Source organism: Podarcis pityusensis (genome assembly GCF_964106645.2).
Source record: "Podarcis pityusensis genome assembly, chromosome: 1".
Lineage (NCBI taxonomy): Eukaryota > Metazoa > Chordata > Lepidosauria > Squamata > Lacertidae > Podarcis > Podarcis pityusensis.
In genome coordinates, this window is record NC_138028.1 from 50215368 (window position 1) to 50229852 (window position 14485).

The 14485-nt window shown below is 44.0% G+C and overlaps 2 protein-coding genes and 1 long non-coding RNA gene across 43 annotated transcripts in view; 1 reads left to right on the top strand and 2 right to left on the bottom strand.

Moving 5' to 3' along the window:
* Positions 1 to 5193, bottom strand: part of MADD (MAP kinase activating death domain) — an 80082-nt gene extending 74889 nt beyond the window's left edge. For 37 of the 38 annotated variants that reach the window (XM_081020382.1, XM_081020381.1, XM_081020380.1 and 34 more), the window contains exon 1: positions 5037 to 5193. The gene's annotated coding sequence lies outside the window, so the exon portion shown is untranslated. Of the gene's footprint in view, positions 1 to 4795; positions 4949 to 5036 lie in introns of those variants that run through there. The other variant, XM_081020362.1, reaches the window with a different exon arrangement.
* A 370-nt stretch (positions 5194 to 5563) lies between these two features.
* NR1H3 (nuclear receptor subfamily 1 group H member 3) overlaps positions 5564 to 14485 on the bottom strand; it is a 36036-nt gene continuing 27114 nt past the window's right edge. For all 4 annotated transcript variants that reach the window (XM_081021268.1, XM_081021271.1, XM_081021270.1 and 1 more), the window contains exons 7-10: positions 13352 to 13451; positions 11699 to 11812; positions 10171 to 10265; positions 5564 to 8155 (exon numbers count right to left, since the gene is read on the bottom strand). In XM_081021268.1, coding sequence (XP_080877394.1) covers positions 8009 to 8155; positions 10171 to 10265; positions 11699 to 11812; positions 13352 to 13451 — 456 coding nt within the window. In that variant the 3' untranslated portion in view covers positions 5564 to 8008. The remainder of the gene's footprint in view (positions 8156 to 10170; positions 10266 to 11698; positions 11813 to 13351; positions 13452 to 14485) is intronic.
* On the top strand, positions 12576 to 12951 carry LOC308485671. The gene is made up of 3 exons (XR_013990670.1): positions 12576 to 12689; positions 12742 to 12830; positions 12883 to 12951. It is a non-coding gene; the product is annotated as an uncharacterized lncRNA (long non-coding RNA).

A 14485-nucleotide genomic window follows, 5' to 3' on the forward strand; every position in this document is an offset into this window, starting at 1 on the left:
CCTGTAAGAGTGCCAAATTGGCTTCACCAGTACAGATTTTGTAATGCAGACTTTGTAGTTATCTGCCAATTTGTTGGCCTGCATTTATGTAAGCACTGAAGCTGCATAGAAATAATTTATAAACTACACCTGATCTTAGCCAAAAGGCTGAGAAGCAATCTTCATTTTTTTCATTTGGCAAGTATGTATGTGAATTCTTTAGTTTAAGCAAATGCCTACTTGCACAGAAAATACTGTACAGTGGAACCTCGGGTTACGTACCGTCCTCCTTACAAACACTAACAAGCTCCGCTAACCCGGAAGTAGATGCTCCTGGTAGCAAACTTTGCCCCAGGATGCGAACAGAAGTCGCGCGGCAGTAGCAGGAGGCCCCATTAGCAAAAGTGCACCTCAGTCTAAGAACGGCTGCGGGTTAAGAACGGACCTCCGGAATGAACTACATTCGTAAACGGAGGTACCACTGTAATTGTTTTGTGCCTTCTCCTGCTGGGTCTGATGTTACATATGATTTAGTGTTTTGCTTTTTTCATTATTTTGCTTTATTTTAAAGTAATTTTTGTCATAAGTTATAATAATAATATATTATTTATACCCCGCCCAAATTTTAATAAAAACAGCAAACAAGAAGAAATTTTATAAAAGCAGCTGAATACCAAAAATATTTAATAAAAGTATGATGGGGGGTGACTGTTTTATGTACAAATATACATAGCATTTTTCTTCAAAGTACTGGGAATCAAGAGATAAGCCTATTCAAACTTGTAACCAAAGGGAAAAGGGAAAATACTATGTAAAACAGATAAAACATCACTTTTTAATTACATCTCTGAGTAGACGAATCAATCATAATACATTAGAGTTATTTTCTCAGTTTTGCCTTGCTATTCTGACATTTCCCCACTGAAGAAGAAAAAACATGCCTATAGTAGGAACTTAACATATGTGAGAAAGTTTATTTAATTAGAAACCCGCAAAGACACAACCAGGAACTGTTTACATGAGTCAAAACCATACCATTTTGAATATATGCAAATGTTGCAAATAAATATTAGTAAAGTACAAAACAGTTTGGAAATGTCCAAGCATACCCCATACTTGGGATTAATGGCAGCCATGTGTACGCCAAGCTTGTTTATCCTTTTACTGTTTATGCTTGCCTGTCTCTCTACCCCATGGCTCTACAGAAATCATATTTTAGATACTGTGACAGACATTTTCTACCTGATTTGCAAGGTAGGTTTGTGCATTTCTCTATGTGATTTATCTAAGCTTTGTGCAATTCCTCATGACATTAATATAACATATGTACATAGAATATAACCTATAAAACATACATATGATGAAAACAACTGCCAGCTGGACTAGGGAAATAAATTAATGCCAACAAAACTTTTTTAGCTGGAGTGGGTGGGGAGATAGGTTTCCTGATACAGAATGGTAGTTGCTGTATAAATGCAGATCTGTTATTATTAGGCTGCAGAGAAACTAACATGTAGATGGCCAGATTTACTAAAGTGGGCCAAGTGCTCTGATCCAACAACACAGTGCATATTTGTACAATAGTATAGACAATCCACAAAAAGCCACTCCTAAGCTACTTATTACCTTATCTTATCTTAATAAATTCCACCAATGAATTCCTTTATTAGAATGAAGTCACATGCACACACCATTAACAAATTATTAATTATACATTAAATGCCTGTTACTAGTTCCAGGTAGTAACGGAAGCATTGGTGCAACTTCTCTACTAACAAAGGTAACAAAGGTGATTTAGAATATGTCAACAATTCTACAAAGTGTTAAGAACATAAGTATTAACACCTGACTCCGCTAGAAAATCATCATATCATATCTGACTCTGGTTTATATATTTTATCATAAATAAATATCACTTGATGTTTTTCAATGATTGGTATTATTTTATAATGAATTTTAAGTGGCATAATGTTGGCTCTATCAAAATAAATTATTCATTTTGAATTATAATATGTATTACACTGCTTATTGTAATGAGGTATTGATAGGTAGTTTTACGGTTGCATTGCAAGCCACATTTTGGGATGCATTTATGTGGGAAACTGGCATACAAACTGAACTAATAAGAATGGTGTTAGTGCTGGGCTCCAGTGCTAGTCATTAATTCTTGCTGGCAGAATTCAGGTTTTTATTTTGTCCTTCTATACCTTAAATTACTCTCAGTCCAATGCTCTAGAAGGGCATCTATAGGAACTTTCTCAGCAACTGTCCTACAGCCATAGAACTTCTCTTCGAGACTCACAAAAGCCTAAGGATCCTAGATTATTTTCACATAGCACACTAAAAGGTGTACTTGAGGTTTTCAAGTATTATTTCTTCCACGGGAGACAAAGAACAACCATTTAAGCTTCTTGTATGAAAGTCAAATACAAATTACTTTAGGCAGTAATCCATGTTGGTTTTTAATGTTTGTTTGTAATTGGTTTAAAAGGATAAAATGAGAATTCCCCAGATGCCTAGATGCAAGATTGGGGTAAATACTCTCTTGGTGAAAGAGCTCCAGCAGATATTGAAAATGACAAAACATGCAGCAAAGCAAAGCAGTAATCTCCACTGAATTCAATAAAGCTTGCTTCCCAGTAGACATGTTGAGGATTGCGCTGTTTTTGACACATGTTTTTGACACATGACCGGAGTCTCAGAATATTTTTACATACTACAGGGCCTCTTGGTGAACTATTTTACATACACAATAAACACTTAATACAAATTTTAAAAACTGAACATTTTAACCAGTGTTGTATTTTGCATTTGTGTTACAATTACAAAAACTACCAAGGCTCACATGTGAAAATGTTGTTAAGCCAGTAGGGGGTAGAGTTTTGTCTGCTCTGGCCTGTCTTTCACAAATGCTGTCATTCACTTTATGTCAAGTAGACAGATGGGACAGAAATCTAAATAAATATGCAACATTATAGATCTCAGCAACATTAGCAAGCAAATCCTTGGCAGAATTTCCTATCAACATTCCCATCATGTTTAATATACAGCCTAAATGTATTTGTTTTCAAGAACACACAAACATTTTATCATACAAAAGGAGACACTTGATGGGGGTGCATTATTCTGGTCAGAATTATTGAGAGGCTATAAGTGAATGGCTCCATCAGATATGGATAACTAAAGACAATAACTATTCACGGTACATCAGAAACACATAAATAACATGCTGTGTAAGGGGGGAAATGCCAGCTAGATGGTTCTGATGAGTTCCTTGCTTCTGCAAAGAAACCATGAAGAATGGACAGTTTCTGCCACCTCCAAGGAATCACACCTAGTGATGATCAGATCCTAACAGATAAATGGTATTCTTAAATTAATTTTGATCCTATTTTATATTGTTTTGATTGATCTACAGTATGCTACTTTTATTGTGTATTTCTTTTGTAATATGTGCTAATGTTGTTCACCACTTTGGGGTGCTTTGGGCCCAAAAGCATTGCAGAAATGATCACCAGGAAAATGAAATCTATCTGAGGAGCTCATGTGTACAGAATAGATGCTACTCTATTAGTTGAACTTACAATGTGTCACCACACAACCCTTCATTCTTTAAAGCACACATTCTCCTCTTTCAGATTGTTTCAACACTGGGAGGCCAGCTGCTTCAAAAACCACAGTCCCTTAATAGATGCTGTAATTTTCCAGCTGGCCAAACTCGACCCCCAAAAATGCAAGTCAGAAGCAAGCAAGATCGATCTCCCAACACCTTATTTTGCAAGGCACAGACAGCAAAGACAGACTCTTCATTTCCGTGTGGAATGTAAGCCGACCCCCGCGGCCTTGGGGACGACATACGACCCCTCCGCGGGTGTTGTTGGGCCGAAGAATATCTCTGCTGAGTTGGTCACAGCAACGAGAGCCGCAAACTGCATTTTATCTCTTCCCTCTATCTCTCGCTCTCGTGACCTTGGACAAGCATCCACCCGGAGCGAGTCCAGAAGAGCAGCTGCAACCGTATCGCATCCCCCAAGGACAGGAGAGATGGATCCACAGAGCAAGGACGGGGCATCTTCGAGTTGCAAGCTCAGCCCAGTGGAGGGATGAGAGGGGGGCGTAAGCCACACAAATCACACCAACATCAGGCAGTCGCCCTCCTAAACCCATCTATACGCACATAACACACACATACTGTGTGTGTGTGTGTGTGTGTGTGTGTGTGTGTACACACACACACACACACACACACACAGTACCTCGGGTTAAGTACTTAATTCGTTCTGGAGGTCCGTTCTTAACTTGAAACTGTTCTTAACCTGAAGCACCACTTTAGCTAATGGGGCCTCCTGCTGCTGCCGCACCGCCGGAGCACGATTTCTGTTCTCATCCTGAAGCAAAGTTCTTAACCCGAGGTACTATTTCTGGGTTAGCGGAGTCTGTAACCTGAAGCGTATGTAACCCGAGGTACCACTATACACTGCTCCAGTACCTGCCCTCCTAAATCCATTTATACGCACATAAACACACACAGGCACAGTACCTGCTGCATCCCGCTAATGCCCTAAGCTTTATCCCTTTATCCCTCCCTGCCCCCCCCCGGCAGCTCCTCTCCCCCCCTCCCCATGCGGCTGCGCCTCATCCAGCGCCTGCCAATACTTCTCCCCCGACACACACACCACCTTCTCTGCGTCAGCCGTCGGCACCCCCCACCCGAACTCCTTTCCGTTCCGAGCCCCCCACTCGTGCCTGCTGCCCTCCAACACCCGCGCACTCCTCCGTCCTCCCCTCCCAGCCCACGCGAGCTCCGCGCGCCCACCTGCTCTCCACCGAGCAGCCCCTCAGCCCAGGCGCCACTGGCTGCGTATCCCGCCGCCGCCTCAGCCGGCAGGTCCGGTTCTCTCTTCGCCGCCGCCACCCCGACGCAAGCGAGCGCGCCTCCTCTGCCTTCCCCACAAACCCTCGCCGCCTCTCAGCCCCGCATATGTCACAGACAGGAGGCCGGGCGGCGCCCCATTATCCGCTTCCCAGCCGTTAGCGCGAGGCCTGCTCGCCTTTACCTGTCAGACGAGGCCGCCGCCGCCGCCGCCGCCGCCGCCTCCTCGCGCACCGCGCAGCTCAGCTCAGCCCCAGCCTTAAAGCCGCCTGGCTCCAGTTCCGCATCAACAGCCCGGGGAGGAGCGAACCAACAAGCCGGAGGAGGGCGGGGAGCGGGAGGTGGGAGAGCCAAACCATTCAGCCGCTCGAGGGGGAGGGCGGGGCGGAACGCAACGAGGGAAAGCGGCGCGAGAACCGAAAGCGGCGGGAAGAGGCGCTGCGGAGTCGCTCGCTGCTGAGGGCCTTGAGAGCGCCGTGGCCCCCGGCCGGGCCCTGCAGGAGGGGGTCGAAAAGCGGGCCGGAGCCGCGTTAAGCGACAAACTCCCCACCCCCACGCCACTGTGTGGGACAAGGGCTGTTGAAAGAGGCGGTATAATGAGCACGAGCAGAGCAACCAAAGAACCATTTCAATCCAAAGGAGATGCCACATGTTCTCCTCCCCCCAAAAAGCAAAAACCCGCTTCCCAAAGATACGCACATTTAACAACGGTCGTTTACTAACAGCGATTTTAATTTTAGATTTTAATTTTTTGCATAAACATTAGCATTTTGCAAACAGTCAAAAATACAGAATTAAACGTAAAGGATATTGCAACAGCAAAGTTATATATAAAAAAACAGAGTTTACAAATTGTTACAAGTGCTTTATAGAGTGAGTGAAGGCCAGTGGTAAGAGACCAACCTCAAGTGCAAAACAGACACAAGGCCGACACCATAGGTATGGCACTTGCTACAGTCAACAATCACATTGGTTCATGGGCCCAGGCTCTTAGGATGGTTGCAGGGCAAGCAATTTAAATCCCAACAAAGGAAGCACATACTACTGCAGTGCCAGGGAATCGCAGATTTAATTCCCGGCATCAATTTGTTTCTTCTAGCAAACAGAAGGATGGGTGTTTTTCTTCAAGTAAGTTAATCCTCTATGCAAACTTAGGTATGCTTAAGCACATTGATTGGGTGTGCCTAACTCTGCATAGGACCAGGCTGAAAATATTCAACTATTTATAATGGGTATCAACCTTAAAGAAAAGTCCTTAGATAAAAACTTGACATGTTCAAAGACGAGAAGGAAGGATTATAAACAAACACCTCAAAATAGATTCAGGCCTCTTTCTTTTCTCAGCGTAAACTTGGATCACACATGCAAACTTATTTTATTTCCTGAAGATATCTTATGGCAGCAGAGGAAAAGATTGTTTTGTAAGACAAATTTGGAGTGAAGAACCAGGTTGGAGGGGAGAAAGTTCTTAACTCTTTGAATACCTGCCATTTTTTGCTGCAACCACATGGGGTCCAAAGACATACGTAATTTACCCTTATAAACATTATGTCTGGAACTCTATAGAGGAAATGGCTGGTAGGGAGGGGAGTTGCAGCTGAAAATCAGTGGGAAGGATAAGGGTTAAGCACCACCAATTCTGTTCCAAATTGCCTGTTTCAAAGTGTCTATTCTCTTACAAAAATAGACATCTGTACCCACATTACACAGATACCCAAGTAATGTTTGATACTATTACAACATACATACACACCCACTGTAAGATCATACAGATAGCTCAAAATACAAGGACAGGGAACATTCTTGATCCCTGGAGTCCAGGCATAGAGACAGCTTCCCATGCAGATCTTTCCTGTCCACATGACTGAAGGAGTAGTACAAGACATGACAGAACATACAGCTGGCATCCCGAGCTAACCACACAAATCTCTTAGATTTGTGTCCTTGGAATGTTCCTCTGATCCACCTGGCACAATATGCATTCCACGCAAGCCAAAAAATAATGAACTAGACATGTTCATATAGACACAACCTTCTACGAAATCATTTGTCATGTTTTCATGTTTATGAAACCCAAAAGGAATACAGGTGGAACAAATGGTATCCACACAGAAACAGTATGGCAAGGAACAGGACTGATCTCCACTATGGCAAGACCATGTCTGACTGTGGGCAAGAGGGTTGATAGTTATAAAGCAAGCATGCTGCTCAGTGCAGATTCTACAGGTAAGATGTGTCCCATGTTGAAGCTGTGCTAATCTGCAAGTTCACAAACTTTATAAGGGCCACTTCACAGATTGCTCATTGAGACTGCAGTCCTATGTGTAATCAACTGAATGCAAGACACACTGAACTAAGCAGGACTTACGGTACTTTTTAGTATCTGTATACAGGATGGGGTTGCACAAATGGATGTTGTGTGTACATGTGATGTACACCTTCACATTAGAAGCAGCTGCATAGCAGGGCTTGGTTACTGGGCATGGCTCCCTGTGCATTTTTGATATACACATGAATGGCCCTAAAATACCAGTGGTGGTATTGGGGGGGCACATAGGAGTTGGGAAAAGAAATATCACTGAGTTTTCTATGATACAGCTACCCTTCCAACCTTCAGAGCCCCTTTGAAAAAGTCAACAAAATTGCATTATGGTTACAGGTTTCTGAGGGGGGGAAATCCGTCAACCAAAAACTACTCGAGATTGCCAGAAACATCTATGAATGAGAAAATGTATTTAGAATATTCAGTCCAGACAACTCCCAGTAAACTAAACAAACTGGATACATAATGGGGGCGTGCCTTTGAAACCCTGAGGGGGGTGGGGGGTGAGGGGGTGTATGACAGGTCCTTGAAATTAAACACAGGATAAGTGCCTGAAGAAGGAGAGCCACTGGAGAAATTATTAGGGTGGGTTCGTCATCTCTACTACGTTGAGGTGTTTCAGTTGTTCCATTTCTGGAAGGCATTAAAATCAAAGACTCAAGCATTAACTGGTCCATCTCAATTGCCTTCTGCATTGTTTCAGAACAAAGAAACCACAAGACCATAGCCCTCTGCGCTGAGCTCCAGTCTTTTTGAGAGGGGAGGACAGCTTCTTGTTAGCAACAGTCAAGGATGGGGTTGCTTCAGCTAGCTGGTGCACGGGGACAGTGCGGTCATTCATTGACATCCCAGATCTCTGAAAGAAGGGGTGGCAGCTTCTTGTCCTGTAGCCGAAGAGCAAACACCTGTTCAGAATGGACGCTACTTAGAGTCCGAAGACTGACCAGTTTCATTAACATCCGTGGGAACATTAGATGATCCTGCAAGGTCATATGCAAAAGGACAATGATATCAGTCAGAGCCAAAATTCTGCTTCACTCTCAGCTTCTCATCAGCAAAGCAGGACTAATAATGACTTGCTCCCATGGTAATGAGACTGCAAGGCATTTTAGATATCAGGGTAATTAATAACGTTAAATCTAAGCCTATGCCAATCAGTTCAATTGTAAAATGTCTCGGCAACCTCATGGATTGCAATGCACTGTGCCAAGCTCCTTGCTCAGAACAAATTATGCAAATCATGGACACTTGCATGAATTGTTTTGCACTCTTTGCCTAATGAATTTAAACCTTAACATTGGGGGGGGGGGGTTGGGGGGAATGGTACCATCAAGAACTGGGGAGTTAAATGACAAAGCAAAAATCAAAGGACTACAGGGCAGAAAGCTGAGAATATAGAACTAGGAGCAATTATATTGTGTACTAGGAGGCTTGGACAAGAAACAGTATTCTGTTCTGTGCGCTAAAAATCCTGTTCAATACTTGTTTTAGCTTCCAGACATTCAAGCAGCACCTTTCAATCAATTCTCTCCCCCCATCCCCCTGCAACTACAGTTCAGAATCAAAACTGTATTATCTCCCAAAACAAGTGTCTAACTTGTGAGCCTTCCAGATATTGTTGGATGCCCATGAGCCCATGTCAGCATGGTCAATAGCCAGGAATGATGGGAATTGTAGTCCAGCAACATCTGGAAGGCCACTCCACCCCTGGCCTAAAAGACAGCTGGACAGCTCCACATAGGGAAGGTTCCCCAAGATCTTGAGGAGCTGTTGACAGTGCTAGCAAATGTAACTGACTATAGTTCCATTTAAACAGGAGGCAGATAGAGGTTGTACAAGGCTGCATAATGTATATAGGATTGCCCATCTCTATGGGAGTCTAAGCTGTCACAGAATGTGCGGTAGGTGCATCTCCTAATCTACAGTTCCTTTAGGTCACCTTCATTTTCCGCACATGTAAAGATTAACTTGTTATAGAAAGCAGAAGCATATGGTGGCTGAAAAGGCAGAGGGCCTTCTTGGCAGTGGAGCCTGCCCTGTGGAGTACCCTCCCATCAGATGTCAAGGAAATAAATAACTATCTGACTTTTAGAAGACATCTGAAGGCAGCCCTGTTTAGGGAAGTTTTTAATGTTTGATGTTTTATTGTGTTTTTAGTGTTCTGTTCAGAGTCGCCCAGAGTGGCTGGGGAAACCCAACCAGATGGGCGGGGTATAAATATTATTGATGATGATGATTACTGTGATAATGGAGCTGAAAGCATCTCCACTAAATATTTGCTTTCTCTCCTCAAGCTCTTGAAGAAAGGAGCACTCTTTGAGTAAGCCCCTATTAGATCTGTAATGTTTGCCCCTTCTCTGTTTTTTAAAAATAAATATTAGATAGCAGGAAAGGAACCAAAGTTCAATAGCAGCACTACATACAGAAAGTCACAGGTGCAATGCTTGGCATCTCCAGATAAAAGGATTTCAGCTAACAGGGCTGGGAAAGATGTTTGCCTGTGAGCTTGCAGAGCAGCTGCCAGTCCGAGTAGGCAGTATTATTACTACACCAGTGTAGTGTAGTGGTTAAGAGCAGTGGACTCATAATCTGGTGAACCGGGTTTGCATCCCTGCTCCTCCACATGCAGCTGCTGGGTGACCTTGGGCTAGTCACACTTCTCTGAAGTCTCTCAGCCCCACTCACCTGACAAAGTGTTTGTTGTGGGGGAGGAAGGGAAAGGAGAATGTTAGCCGCTTTGAGACTCCTTAAGGGGAGTGAAAGGCGGGATATCAAATCCAAACTCTTCTTCTTCTTATTATCATTACTGAATTAGACAAACCAATGGTCTGATTCAGGATAAGATAGATTCCTATGCAAACAGAATCATTTGGACATGCAGTCCAAAAGACCAATCAATACAACTTAAAAAAACCCGTGTACTTTAATCTCAATATTATTCTGCACACATATTTTTGGCAATACAAAATGACTCAGAGCTCAGCCAGACACTTACGTTTGGTCTGTGGATGCAAATGTAAGAATGAAGGGCTTCTACGTAGGTATGCTGCAACCTTTCCACCAGGGTCTGGTCTTGAACGTTTGGCCGGTCTGCCAATAAGCAAGACAAAAGGTTCATCGGTAGCTGAATGCAGACTAGTCAGACTGAGGCTAAAATCCAAATACCCAAATCCACCAAGCCCCTTCCCAAAGTCTGGCTCCACAACTGTCCATGCACCCTACAGCTTAGACATGCACAGGTTCCTGTCACGTGACCCATTCTCTCACACCTGTGGGTTTTATTCATGTTCATTAAGAACAAGTATTTAACTCCCACCAGTGTCAATGGAAGAAGCAAATGTTGTGAGCTAGGCTGCCTCTACCTTATAAGGTTATTGTTGTTGTAGCAGCAAGTTTCATTTCATCGTAACAAAACTAAAATATCTATAGAAAATAAAACCCATGAGCTGAAAAGATTGAGATAATATATATGAAGGACTTTGAACATTCTGAAGTTCAATGAAACATAGAGAGGCGGGCTCTGACCCTCCAGATGTTTTTGGATCATAAATCTCATCAGTTTTGACTATTGACCATGGGGCTATGGGGTTGAAGGGAAATGTAGTTTGGCACCATCTGCAGGGCCAAAGGTTGCCTAAGCCTGCTTTAAATTATGTTTAACAATGAGGAAAACTGCTGAGCTTTGGCTAGATTTTTTTTTAATTACTTGCAGCAATACTTTTCTCTGTATCAAAGCATCCAGAAAACAAAACAGGAGAAGCAATTTCACTGTGACATCCTCACCCAACTCATATATTTCCATACACTTTCACACAACTGGGGCTTAGGTGTTTGGGTCTTGGGGGTGGGCACAGAATCAATGGGCCAAATTCTGTAACTCCAAAAAGTGAACCAAAGCTAAGCCACTTCACGCATCCATGTCAAGACGACTTACTTCCCTGCCCCCACGACGATATAGGACAAGAGTCACCAGCATAGGTCCCTCCAAATGCTGTTGGACTACAACTCCCATCAGCCCCAGCCAGTGATCAGCAGCTATGGGAGTTATAATTCAACAATATCTGGAAGCTACTGCACTGCATACCAAAGAAATAGGAATATTCCCAAGCCATAAAGTGATTACTATGTCTTCCACATTCCCTATTTTTCATCAGAGGCTTTATGAGCATCTTTTACTTCTCAACCCTCTTTTAGGAACAGATGTATAGTCCCCATGAGAACAATTATATTAAGTGGGTTGTTTTTCTATCATATTGTCACAGTGGACTCTTTCGTGAGTTACTTCTGCTCTTGGAGACTCAGGAGGTTGACAAGATTTATATATGTCAAGACTTCCACCTGGTTCTCGGTATGTTTCAAAGACCAATGATCCAGAACATTAATTCACAGCACAAATTATCCTTCATTAGAATCTTATTCTATGCTATATCTATGTGTGTTTCTTCGTAAGAAAATGGTATTAAGCTCCCACATACAAACTCTTATTTTTTTGATTCAGCAACATGAGCTCCCAAGTTTATTACCTGCAGAAAAAATGCTAATAGCAATTAAAAGTGCATATTCAGCATCATTGAGTTGCAGTTCATTCATTCCCTTTGAAAATCCAAAGATGGGATTGATGAACTCAAACTGAAGGCCTGGGGGGAAAAGACAGCAAGCAGGAAGTTAAAAGTCAACATTGCTTTAATGTAATGCAAAACATTTTTTTAAAAAAATTGAAGGCATTTTGAATCTTAATGGTGCTCTATTCTTTCCCATGTTTTTGTCCAGTAGTTGCTACCTTATATTCATGGCACTGTGACACTAGTTCCAATTAGAATAACTGTAAAAGCTAGCCAGTCCTGCTTAATTTTAATGAGTTTTAGTAGAGTCATAGAATCGTAGGGTTGGAAGGGACCCAAGAGTCATGTAGTCTAACCCCCAAGTTGTTCTCCATCCCATTTGAAACCATATCAGACCCCGCTTTGCTTTGCAAATGTGCTAACGGTTTTATTGCTGTACCACTTGGAGTCCTAACTTTTGTATTTTAATGTTTGTATGTTTTAAAGTACAGTTGTAATTTTTATTGATTTTCTTGTTTTATCTTCTTGTAAATTGCTTTGAGGTTTTTAACAATCAAGTGGGACATAAATGTTAATAAATAAATAAATAAATAAGCGAAACGGAGCCCTTTCAGCCTAAAAAAATATATATTTTCAAGTACAAGAGAAATCAAAACCCACTGGAATCACTTGCGAATTCCAAAAGCAGAACAGAATGAACCATAGTGGAAATTTCCATATTTAAAGGTGCAGCTGAGAGTAAAAATGCCAAGTTCAATCACTTAGAGCCTAACTTCTTTTGGAGCAGAGTCTGGACTTTGTTTTTTTCAGCACTAAAAAAAGATCTCCTTGATACCGTATTTTTCGCACTATAGGACGCACTTTTCCCCCTCCAAAAATGAAGGGGAAATGTGTGTGCGTCCTATGGTGCGAATGCAGGCTTTCACTGAAGCCTGGAGAGCGAGAGGGGTCGGTGCGCACCGACCCCTCTCGCTCTCCAGGCTTCAGGAGAGCCCCAGCGCCAGCCCCACAAGGTCGGGGGACAGAGGGAGGCGGAACGCCGCCATCCCGCTGTCTCCCGAAGTGGTTTGGAGGCTGGCGGCGGGGAGACTGCGTCTTCCCGCTGTCCCCGGACTTGATGTCAAGGTGGGCGGCAGGGAGAAGAGCGCTTCTCCCCGCTGCCTGCCCCCAAGCTCCGGGGACAGCTGGGAGACGCAGCGCGTCTTCCCGCTGTCCCCGGACCTGATCGCAAGGCGGGCGGCAGGGAGAAGAGCGCTTCTCCCCGCTGCCTGCCCCCAAGCTCCGGGGACAGCTGGGAGACGCAGCGCGTCTTCCCGCTGTCCCCGGACTTGATGTCAAGGTGGGCGGCAGGGAGAAGAGCGCTTCTCCCCGCTGCCTGCCCCCAAGCTCCGGGGACAGCTGGGAGACGCAGCGCGTCTTCCCGCTGTCCCCGGACCTGATCTGAAGGCGGACTGCGGGGAGAAGAGCGCTTCTCCCCGCTGCCGGCCCCACGAGCGCCTGGGGGGGAAATAATTTTTTTTTCTTTATTTCCCCCCAAAAAAACTTGATGCGTCCTATGGGCCGGTGCGTCCTATGGTGCGAAAAATACGGTACTCTAAACTGTGTTTAGCTCACCAGCTTTGGCAAAGTCATCCCGATTATAACTCAAGTCCTTCAAAAAAGTGATGCATTCTGTTTCTGGATTGTAGCGCCGAGATGTCTCCAACAGCATCACCTTAAATGTAGAAAACAGAAGTCATTAAATGTCTGGCAATAAACTAGCAGGACACATCCCTGCACCAATAGCCCTCAGTAAGATAGTACACAGTGGCATGGATCCAATTAAGTGCTCACAGAAGGGAATTTTCAGACCTGCTCCTTTTCTTACTATGTCAAGATTTGTGGCCTGCAAGGGAAAAGGCAGGCAAAAGTCAGGTCCAGTTAAGTAGGTCAAATTACAACAAGGCAGGTCAGGTTACAGTAAATTGGGTCCGGTTAAGTAGGTCAGGTCAAAGTCAGCTCAAGACAAATGAATTTATTACTAATTTGGTCATGGTAAAGGTAAAGGTAAAGGTACCCCTGCCCGTACGGGCCAGTCGTGTCCGACTCTAGGGTTGTGCGCCCATCTCACTTAAGAGGCCAGGGGCCAGCGCTGTCCGGAGACACTTCCGGGTCACGTGGCCAGCGTGACAAAGCTGCATCTGGCGAGCCAGCGCAGCACACGGAAACGCCGTTTACCTTCCCGCCAGTAAGAGGTCCCTATTTATCTACTTGCACCCGGAGTGCTTTCGAACTGCTAGGTTGGCAGGCGCTGGGACCGAGCAACGGGAGCGCACCCCGCCGCGGGGATTCGAACCGCCGACCTTTCAATCGGCAAGTCCTAGGCACTGAGGCTTTTACCCACAGCGCCACCCGCGTCCCTTCTTGGTCATGGTAGGTTCCAGTAAACAGCAACCAGGACCATGGATAGCTCCAAATGAGCTGATGTAGAAGAGTATTGTCTCAGCAAAGAACCAGGTGTCACATGAAGACTTTAAAATGCTCCTGAGCATTTTAAAAATGTTTATTATCAAAATTACAATTTGGTGAGCAATTCCTACATTTGATTAATCAAATTTACTCACTGTTTTATGCCATTGTTACAGGAAATGGGTATGACACCAAACCCATCCACCTCAATAGGAACACCTGCCAAAGTGGTCCCCTGTAGCTGCCTCTTCTTGCAGTGGCAATCGAGGTGCCTGCCATTCAATTGGGGGCAGATGCCAG